This window comes from Austrofundulus limnaeus, unplaced genomic scaffold (assembly GCF_001266775.1).
Source record: "Austrofundulus limnaeus strain Quisiro unplaced genomic scaffold, Austrofundulus_limnaeus-1.0 Scaffold208, whole genome shotgun sequence".
In the NCBI taxonomy this organism is placed as follows: Eukaryota; Metazoa; Chordata; class Actinopteri; order Cyprinodontiformes; family Rivulidae; genus Austrofundulus; species Austrofundulus limnaeus.
In genome coordinates, this window is record NW_013952610.1 from 38,519 (window position 1) to 50,015 (window position 11,497).

The 11,497-nt window shown below is 38.1% G+C and overlaps 1 protein-coding gene across 1 annotated transcript in view; it reads right to left on the reverse strand.

Moving 5' to 3' along the window:
* The window catches only part of ppp1r14bb (protein phosphatase 1, regulatory (inhibitor) subunit 14Bb), a 33,270-nt gene extending 22,606 nt beyond the window's left edge, over nt 1-10,664 (reverse strand). Inside the window, exon 1 of the mRNA XM_014019025.1 lies at nt 10,042-10,664. Within this exon, the coding sequence (XP_013874479.1) occupies nt 10,042-10,242 (201 nt within the window). The 5' untranslated portion in view covers nt 10,243-10,664. The remainder of the gene's footprint in view (nt 1-10,041) is intronic.
* Nucleotides 10,665-11,497: the final 833 nt, after the last annotated feature.

Sequence of the window (11,497 nt, forward strand, 5' to 3'; positions counted from 1 at the left end):
CACACACACACACACACACACACACACACACACACAGAGGAGTCTTTCAGTTATGCTGTGTAACAACCACTCTTTGTAGTCGCTCTCTTGTGAACAGGGTCAAACTGATTGCTATTCAGACCTTTAAGTCAATGTTTTCAGGGGTTACTGCACGTTATCTGTCTTTTTCTTCCGTGTGTGCATTTGTGTGTGTTTGTGTGTCCTTTACCAAACATTAAAAAACAGTTTCTTGAAGTATCTAACTTAAAGCATCGCTTCTACAATTTTCTAATTTGAAATCCAACAAACCCAAAGAGAAGTTGTTACTAACAGTTGTGTGTACAAATATTTCGGAGGAATTTGACTTTTTCCTAAACGGTGTTCAGCAATTTTTTTTTCTACTGTATGTAAAGAGAGTGCTGAGTTATTACAGGAAGCAGAACAATGGTTCTAACACAAAGTCATGATCAGCTGGTGGAGTTTCCTCTTTTGTTGTGGACTTTTTTTGTATGAGTCACATTTCCTCTGCTGTGTTTACTACAAACTCAATTTATTATTGACTGAACCGTTTACAATGACTCCTGTGTTTCTTGCGGATCACATGAAAACAATTTTAAAGATGAGAGGTAAAAGGCTAAAATTAAAGGTTTAACAATCTTTGAGGAAATGCTTTTTGACCTGCTGAAAAGACAGACGGACTGAGTGCATCCTACATTTTCAGCTGTGTAGATTTGTTTCCATGATTCGCTGGAGGAACACTTGTTGAAGGCGGTGTTGTGGACTCGATCCGCATTTTCTGCCTTTCCTTATGCTCTGGTTTATGGTGGTGTTTCATGTGATCGAACAAGCTTATAGTGTTAGCTCCGCGTTAGCATTAAATCTGTGTTAGTGTTAGCCCTGCATTAGTGTTAGCGTTAGCTCTGTGTTAGCATTAATTCTGCATTAGTGTTAGCCCTGCATTAGTGTTAGCTCTGTGTTAGCATTAATTCTGTGTTAGTGTTAGCTCTGCATTAGTGTTAGCTCTGCATTAGTGTTAGCTCTGCGTTAGCATTAATTATGTGTTAATGTTAGCCCTGCATTAATGTTAGCCCTGCATTAGTGTTAGCTCTGCGTTAGCAATAAYTCTGCATTAGTGTTAGCCTGCGTTAGTGTTAGCCCTGCATTAGTGTTAGCCCTGCATTAGTGTTAGCCTGCATTAGTGTTAGCTCTGCGTTAGCATTAATTCTGTGTTAGTGTTAGCCCTGCATTATTGTTAACCCTGCATTAGTGTAAGCTCTGCATAAATGTTAGCTCAGTGTTAGTGTTAGTTCATGTTAGTGTTAGCTCCACATTAGTGTTAGCTCCGCATTAGTGTTAGCGCTGCATAATTGTTAGCTCACCGTTAGTGTTAGCTTCATGTYAATGTTAGCGCTGCGTTAGCATAACCTCTGCATTAGCGTTAGCTCTGCCTTAATGTTAGCTTAATGTTAGTGTAAGCTCTGCGTTATAGTTAGCTCAGTGTTAGTGTTAGCTTCATGTGAGTGTTAGCTCCATTTTACTGTTACCTCTGCATTAGTGTTAAATCCACTAATGCAGGCTAACACTAACACTAATGCAGTTACTCCACTGCGTAACTATTAGCTCTGCATTGTTAGCTCTGCATTAGTATTAGCTCCATATTGGCTTTAGCGTTAGCTCTGTGTTAGTCTTAGCTTCGCATTAGTGATTACCGTTAACTCCATTCTAAAATGAGTAATCTCAGTGTCAATTCTTAACTGGTAAACGTTTTTCTGATTATTAATTGCACATGATACGATTTTGCCAAACCATTCTTTAAAACTGACAGAATCCTAAACATTTTTTGTGTTTATTGAGTTCATTTGGCTGCGGCGGCCATCTTTTATCAAGTTGACTCCAAAAGGAAATCAGCAGTGGATGTACATCATATGATTGTTACCTGAAAGTTTCACAAACGTCCACACAGTGGTTCATGAGATATTTTGCTAACAGACAGACAGGGATGCCCAAAACGAATAAAACCACAGTTTTAAGCAAAAAATTATGGGAAGAGCTCAAAGCATGTTTGGTGAATGATCACACCAAACTTTAGCTCAATGTATTGTAAGCTAATGTTGAGTAGCAGCCATCTTTTCATTGTCGGTATATCTCTCTATATATTACTTTGAGAGTTTCAAATAGATATTATATTTTGTTAACAAACGAACATGATGAAAAGCATTAACTAAACTCAGCTTCTTTACATAAATCAGCACAAAGTCGACGTCAGAAACTACAGTAAACAGGTTTTATTCACACTTTCTCCCTCTCTGACCTTCCTGCCTCCTCCTACGACTTCTTCATTCTCCATTTTGCCTTCTCCCCCACGTGTTTCTCTTTTTCTTCCCCCTGCTTGTTGCATTCCTGCCACTGTTCCCAGCCGCGTTCCCATCTGAGGCCACGTCGGACCCTGGAGTTCAGGGATCGGTCCTCCCACTCACAGAGGAGGAACAGAGAGTCGGCACAGAAGTAAAAGCAACCGTTTCCACGCTGGTATCAACGCCCYGGGTTGGAGGGAAATTTGATTATTCGGCTAAATTCTGCTCCAACTCACTCAACACGTTCTGCAGAGAGCCACTGATGGGTCGAACAACAACAACATCACAGAAACTGTAGGCAACACATGAACCGACGGCGTTTAAAGAAGCTGCCTGCCTCTTATCAGGGTGTCTGGTTTCAAACGGCCACAGCTGGTTTTAAAAATAAACACTGAGATGAGGAGCTGGGGTGGGATGGGGGTTGTGGAGACAAACATACCATCACGGTCCTATCAGATGACCTCCAGCGCCCCGTGACCATCCTGGAATGTCCCAAACGGGTTTATCTGGTCTGAAACAGCTGAGTCAGCATCATTTTTCTCTTCATAGTTGCTTCTCTAGGTTTTTCTTTCTTTCTTTTTTTCTTTTTTTAGTTTAGCAAACTTTCAGCTATTTCCACCACGCAGGTATCAAAATGTTCAGCTCATTCTGGATATTACAGCTCTTAGCGTTGGTACCTTTTTTTTTATTTAACTCTACATTCTCACTTTCAATTTTGTCATCTAAAGCTGACAAAAGAGGATRTGCTTTGTTTTTATCTTTTAGCTACTGTGTTGCTGGTCTTAGCTTTTAGCTATTGTTACTGGACTTAACTTTCAGCTACTGCTTTGCTGGATTTAGTTCTTGCATACTGTTATGCTAATAATATTTTTAGCTGTTATTCTAATTGTAGCTTCTGGCTACTGTTTAACTTCTTTTGGCATTTAGCTACTCTTCTTTTAAATTGTATCCTTTAGCTACAATTCTGTTAGTTTTAGCTTTTGGCTACTGCTCTGTTGGTTTTAGCATTCATCTACCGCTTTGCTACTTTTAGCTTTTAAGTAGAACCTGCTGTTTTTTCCTTTTTTTAGCTACTATTCTGAGACTTTTAGCTTTCAGCTACTGTTATGTTGGTCTTAGCTTTTAGCTACTGCTTAACTTGACTTAACTTTAAGCTACTGTTTTGCTTGTTTTAATTAATTCTTTGATGCTGTTTGTTAATTTTAGACACTGTTTTGCTAATTTGATTTTAGCCACTTTTCTAATTTTAGCTTATGGTWTAGCTGGTTTTAGCATTTAATGATTGTTTTTCTAATTTTATCCTTTTTCTGTTAACTTTAGCTTTTGTGTACTGCTATGTTTGGTGTAGCTTTTACCTACTGCTTGATTAGTTTCAGCCTTTAGATACTGTGTTTCTAATTTTAGCTACTGGCTACTGCTCTGTTGGTTTTAGCATTCATCTACCGATTTGCTAGTTTTAGCTTTTAAGTAGAACCTACTTTTTTCCATTTTTAGCTACTATTCTCACGCTTTTAGCTTTCAGCTACTGTTATGTTGGTCTTAGCTTTTAGCTACTGTTATGTTGGTCTTAGCTTTTAGTTTCTGTTTAACTTGACATAACTTTAAGCTACTGTTTTGCTTGATTTAATTAATTATTTGATGCTGTTTGTTAATTGTAGATGCTGTTTTGCTAATTTTATTTTTAGCCACTATTCTAATTTTGGCTTATGGTTTCTGTTTAGCTGGTTTCAACATTTAGCGATTGTTTTTATAATTTTATCCTTTTTCTGTTAATTTTAGCTTTTGTGCACTGCTATGTTGGGTGTAGCTTTTACCTACTGCTTGATTAGTTTCAGCATTTAGATACCGTGTTTTTAATTTTAGCTATTGGCTAGTTGATTTTAGCCTTTAGATACTAAAATATCAGAAGCTGATCTTGGTTTTAGCTACCATTTTGCTAAACTGATCGTTTAGCTATTATTAGGCCAATTTTAGCTATAAACTCGACATGCTAATCCTTTCATTAAAACACTGGTAATGAAAACTGCAGATGATAAAWTCTGACTAAGCTCTTTTTATGCTAAATAAAATATTTTTTCCCCGACATCAACATTTTTAAGCTCGGTTACCATGGAATCACACCGAGACTCCTACAGCAACTGAGACCAATCGGCCGGCTGAGTGGCTGGATGATTTTTGTCTGGCAGAAGCGTTGGAGCGACTGCTTGTCGCACGTTTAAAGGGATTAACTGAACGGTTAAACAGCTCAAAATGAATTCCCTAAAGGTACAAACACCACCCGGTTTGATCAACAGTCAAAACATGGCTGAACAAAAAGGGAACTGGAAAACTGGGATTGATGGGTGGAAAAAAAAATTAAAAGAACAAATAAAAATGAGGGACTGAAAGGGTTAAAATGAGTAAACTCCCTCTTCCTCGTGTCGGTCAGGAAACAGGGTTCCCTCCTTGACCTCCTGCTAACCGTGCCTCTCCTGTTTCACTCTGCTCCACATCTCTCCGCTCTGCAACGTGTTTCCATCAGCGCACCGGCTGTAAATTAATCTCTTTGTTGTCTAACAGCTCAGACACAGACTCCATCAGGACAATGAAAGGAGGAACGACAAACAGGCATCATCATCACGACACAATGAGGAATGTGGGTCCAAAAATATTCTACCACTTGTCTGACTATAAACTAGGGCTGGAAGAAAATATCGATACTAGGGAAGGGCTGTGTACTGGTGATATGATACATTTCACTACACAGTATTCACGATATATCACGATATATCGTGATATATTGCAATACTGATATATCGCCATTTTTTTCTCCAAAAGATTCACATTTTTAAAAACTCAGAATAAGAAGCTCAGCATGCATAAAATCTGATTATATTCAGTTATTTTTATGCAATCAGAAGAACCCTGAACAACAGAGAGGACTGCATTTGTATTTAATAATAGGGCTGTGTATTGGCAAGAATTTGGCGATGCGATACATATCATGACAGAGGGGTCACGATACGATATATCCCGATATATTGGATTTTTTTTGTCCAAAAATTCTATTAAATAAAAACCTCTTACTGGAAAAAAAAAGAAAAACCAAAATTCATTGTCTCAGAAAATTCTAATATTACAGAGACATACTTTTGATACGTTTAGCTGTGTTCTGCTTTGTATGTGTTTTATTTTATTTGTTTCATATTTCATCCATGTTTTCAATTATTAGAGTAAATTTGACAATAAATAGTTTGAAAATATACTTTTGCAGCTTTTAATTTTTAATATTAATTTACAATATGGTCACCCAACACTTAACAATAGCCTCTACCTCAAGAGGTAGAGTAGCCAAATGGCTGGCTCACTGCTGCCGACTAGTGGTCAGAGGCTGAACTACAAAATAAAAATGAACAGCTGGCAGGAAAGTTGACCTTTTAAACCTTAATAAAAAAATCATTACAGGGCTTTAGAATATCGATACAGTATCGGGAAATGAAATATCGCGATATTTCAGTGTATCGATATTTTCTTACAMCCCTATTTAATAATTCCACTAATATATATTGACACAAGTCTCGCCATAAATAAGCTGTTTCTACAAATGTCTTCATCCACAAGAAAACACAAAATTGCTGTAGTAACTACGCCCGGCTTTTATTTGACGCAGTAACGACAAAACACGGAGCACAAGATGTGGAGGCCATGCATTAAGTTTGCATGTGTGGGAAAATATAAACCAGAAAAAAAGGACGTCCTCGAGTTTTAGGCAGGGATTTGACATCATCGTTTTCAAAAAGTTGCATTTTGACTGTCTGAACAAAAACAGTGGTGCTTCAYGATTACTGTTATTCTTTTTAAAAATATGATTTTGAGGCTCCCTCCCTTGTGGACACAAAGATATGACAATAAAAAATGCTGTTCCCATGTGGATGCGCTACTTCGAATATTTATTAAAAAAATACTTTCGGCTGTGTGTACACCACCTGCCCACACACAAACTGAGTTTTTGCTGAATAAAAACGTGTTCTTTTTTTAAAGTGTAGATTTTAAAACTGTGTGAAGACAGGAAATATGAAGCTTTGTAGAAACCGGTTAGACAATTTCAAGAATGCCTCAAAACCAAAACAACAGAACAATGGAGTTTTAACATCTCCATTTTGAAAAGTGCTTTTCAAGAAATAATTTCTCCCCAGTAAAAATGCCAATCACTTGCAGGAGAAAAGGATAAATGTGGAAAAAGTTGTTTGTTTAGCCAGTGTGGACAGGAAACGAACAGAAGGCAAATGTATTTGCATCTTTAAAAATTTAATTTTTGGTGAGTTTATGCAAAATTCTGTTTCCAAGTTTTTCCACCCGAGACTTCTACATATTTTTTAAACAAAAGCCAGGTCTACAGTGCATATTAATCCAATACTGGCTCACGATCAAAGCATGTTGATTTCAAAATCCTCTTTAGTCCCATTAATCCCATCTGCTGAGGTGTCTTTTTACAGGACATGTCCTAACCATCGGAAAGCAAGACGAACAAACACGTCAGTCTGGATTTCTGAAATTACACAATGAACTTTTAGTTTCTCTTCCAGTAAATAATTTTCTTTGGCTTTAAGGGATTTTTAATTGGAGTCGTTGCTCCAAGTGTACAAAAACTAGTTAAGCCACATTGAAGAATGCTATTCATGCTAACGACTCCACTAACACTCATGACCAACAGCCAAAACAGATAAATTAAATCACTTAAACGAGAGCTATGAAGTTTTTATATATATATATATATATATATATAACATTGAAAACCATTGATTAGCACAGACATTAAATAAGACCATAACTGGTTTGTTGCTTTGCGGAAAAGGAGGCAGGAGAATAGCAAAAAGGCTAACAGATGTGTTTCTCCACATTTACACTTTAAATGTCCAGAACCTAAAATTACCAAGAGATTTACTGTTTTTTTTTACAGTTACAGTATCAACACTCCTCTCTGTACACAGAGTATATAGTACTCAGTACTGTTTATCACATTCACGGCACTCATCCAGCAGTGCCTCCGATTGGATCCTTGTGATTACCTTTCAACCAATCATTGTTCATCGTGAGTTTGAACATTCGACCCAATCAGAAGCAGTGTCCAACGCGTCATGATGTCCTGTCGACTTGACTTTATGACTTCACAGCTGTAGATTACAGTTTGTGACTCTGACGTCAAGTAATCGTGATAAAAAAATGACAGTGCCAGTTCTCCGAATCTTTTAAAGTTGCCGTTCTCCACCGCAATGCTACGAATAGAATGTGGGTCAATGGCAGCTCAGAGGAGTCGACATGAGCTTACCAAGAACTGGCGCCAACAGCTACAGCACAGCTGCTGCCGGGTGACATTAGAACCACCCAGATTTACGTGACTCACCAGGACCAGTGGGTCTGAACAGAAGCCCTGGAGGTGTAAAGATAGCTGTTTGCCGTTGGTTCTACCCAGTTATCACCACGGTCGTGCAGATTATAAGGTCAGCACCAATGAATGAACCCATTAGGGTCAGCTTTAACTGTGATAAAAGTTAGAAAAGACAAAAAAAAAGACTAAAGCTAAAATTTAGTGGTCATCCCCAAAACAGATGCCAAACCCTATAATTTGGGGCAACATCTTTGCTTGAAAAATGTTGCCATTAACCTTTGAAGTAAACCTAACTCAAGATGATTGCAATGACTACGGCAAAAATGGTTATTATTGAGTTATTTTAATAGATACAGAGCTAAGGTTTGGTGTGGTAGTAGCTGAGAGTCATCTCCAACAAAACCTCAAACAATACACTTTGGGGCAACATCTTTGCTTGAAAATATTGCCAAAAACTGCTGGAKTCAACCCAACTCCAACTGTCACATCTAACTGACCCTAACCAACACAAAAATGGTTGTAAATGAGTTAATTACACACATATACAGCTAGAGTTTGGTGCAGTAGTAGCTGAGAGTCATTCCCAACACATATCACCAACACTACACTTTGGGCAACACATTTGCATGAAAATGTCACCATTAACTTTAAGTAAACCCAACTCAAGATGGTTGTCATAACTAAATGACTCCAGTCAAGGGAGAAAAATGGTTATAATTGAGTTARTTACAAAAAACATAGAGCTCAAATTTGTGTTTGGGATGATGCTTGGCTATTACCATACMAAATTTGAGCTCTATATTTTTTTGTAATTAACTCAATTATAACCATTTTTCCCCTTGACTGGAGTCATTTAGTTATGGCAACCATCTTGAGTTGGGTTTACTTAAAAGTTAATGGTGACATTTTCATGCAAATATGTTGCCCAAAGTGTAGTGTTGGTGATATGTGTTGGGAATGACTCTCAGCTACTACTACACCAACACAAAAAGGGTTGTAAATGAGTTAATTACAYACATATACAGCTAGAGTTTGGTGTAGTAGTAGCTGAGAGTCATTCCCAACACATATCACCAACACTACACTTTGGGCAACATATTTGCATGAAAATGTCACCATTAACTTTAAGTAAACCCAACTCAAGATAGTTGCCATAACTAAATGACTCCAGTCAAGGGTAAAAATGGTTATAATTGAGTTAATTACAAAAAATATAGAGCTCAAATTTGGTATGGTAATAGCCAAGCATCGTCCCAAAAACAAATTCCAAAAACTACACTTTGGGGCAACATCTTTGCTTAAAGTGCTTTCTTTAACTGTTGGAGTCAACCCAACTCTAAACGTCACATCTAACTGACCCTAACCAACACAAAAATGGTAGAATTGAGTCAAATCCATACGTAGAGTTAAGTATAGAGCTAAAATTTGGTGTGGTAGTAGCTGAGAGTCATCCCCAGCACATATTCCAAACACCACACTTTGTGCAACATCTACGCTTAAAATATTTTGCCATTAACCTTTGGAGTCAACATAAATCCAATTGCCACAGCTAGTTATTTCTATCAACACAAAAATGGTTATAATTGTAACAATTTCACAGATAAAGAGCTAAAGTTTGTTGAGGTGTAGCTGAGGGTCATCCCCAACACATATCCCGAACACTACACTTTATGCAACATCTATGCTCAAATCGTTGCAATTAACTTTTGGGGTCAACCCAATTCGAGATGATTGCCACTACTTATTGACCCTAGCAGACACAATAATGGTTATAATTGTGTTGATTTCACAGATAGAGAGCTGATATTTGGTGTGGTAGTAGCTGAGAGTCATCCTCAGCACATACTCTTGCTGTATAGAACAAGACTGCACATAAATTATCAAGGCTAATATGTCTTAATATGTAATATTTCGACTTGGCCATTTATGTTTTCACCCCCATCCCACTCTAAATAATTAAATCAGATATCTGACAGGTGTGTGCTTTTAAATCCCTCTCAGCCAATCAGAACAAAGAAGCCAGGCTGCCTGGTTAATAATGAGGCTATAAAAGCACCATGTGGCCACATTTAGCCAACCTGTGGTGGGCGAGGAGGATGCCAAGTTCCTCCACGTCGTGTATAATGACCAAAAAAAATGACAATAATGTGTTAAAATCGTTTATTTACCTGCATTATGTAACATGGACTGTAAACAGTTTGAAATGTGGAACAAGCTAGGCCAAAAAAAAGGAGCAAATGACAAAGAAAGACTGATTTTTTTTTCTTTTATAACATACCTCTTTATTTTAGCTGGTTAAATCGTTTGTTTTTATTTATTATAGACCGGTTATTGTCTTACCTCGCAGTCGTACAGGTCCGTTAGCTGGTCGATGATCCACTCCTCCAGGTTCAGTCTTTTCCTCAGCTCCTTACGGTCGTATTTGACGGTGACACGTCCCTGCTTCCGAACGGGGGTCTCCGGTTCCTCCGTGGTGCCGGCCGGCGTCTGGAAATAAACCCGGGGCTGAGGGCTCGTCTCCGGGCTCGTTACAGCTGCCATTGCGGTGTCGCTCAGTTCAGTTTGCAAATAAAATAAAAATAAAAAAATAAACCCCCCTCACCTGAGGTATGATAGGGGAGACGAAGCGGAAAGCGACCTCAGTGGTTCCTCTCTTTTATGACTTCAAAATAAAAATGGATGTGTGCGACTTATTCCTCCCCCTCCTGAAGAGAGCGGCTCCGGAGCTTTTGTTGTCCGGTCTCTCTTGCTCAAACAGCGGACACTGACAGCAGCGGTGACCGTTTTCTACGAGCCGAAACCGGACCTTCGGTTACGTGTAACCGGCTTACCGGACTATTTACAGCGTCGGGCTCGGCTTATAAATATATAAAAGAAGAAGAAGAAGAGCGCAGAGGAAGAGCCCGGCAGCCTCAACTCTTCAATGAGTACAAAGAAAAAAAAAATCACACGTTTCCTTCACTCTCAGCTCTGGTCCACCTTCAAACACCACTGCGCATGCGCGCCGCTCTCTGGACTCCAGCGCGCCTGACGTAGGCCGCCATTTTTTCCCACCCTTTACTGTACATCCATAAAAGTCACATTTTCACAAAAAATACACTTCCTCCTCTTAAAATTAACCTTAGTGCACAAATTATAGCATCCTTGTTTGCTTCTCATGAACCACTGGGTGGATTTTATGCGGAAGAGGATTAGGGCCACTGAAAAATAAAAAAAGGAATTCTGACTTTAATCTCAGAATTCTGAGAAAAAAGTGAGAATTCTGACTTTAAACTAAAGTCTGACTTTAGATTAAAGTCAGAATTCTGACTTTAGATTAAAGTCAGAATTCTGTCTTTAAAATTCAGAATTCTGACTTTTAAAGTCAGAATTCTGAATTTAATCTCAGACTTCTGAGAAAAAAGTCAGAATTCTGAGATCAAAGTCAGACTTCTGAGATTAAAGTCAGAATTCTGATATTAAAGTCAGAATTCTGAGATTAAAGTCAGAATTCTGACTTTAATCTCAGACTTCTGAGAAAAAAGTCAGAATTCTGAGATCAAAGTCAGAATTCTGATATTAAAGTCAGAATTCTGAGATTAAAGTCAGAATTCTGACTTTAAAGTCAGAATTCTGAGATTAAAGTCAGAATTCTGTCTTTAAAAGTCAAAATTCTGACTTTAGATTAAAGTCAGAATTCTGACTCCGGGTCAGGGGGGTCTCAGAATTAGTCTCAGAATTCTGACTTTAATCTCAGACTTCTGAGAAAAAAGTCAGAATTCTGAGATTAAAGTCAGAATTCTGACTTTAATCTCAG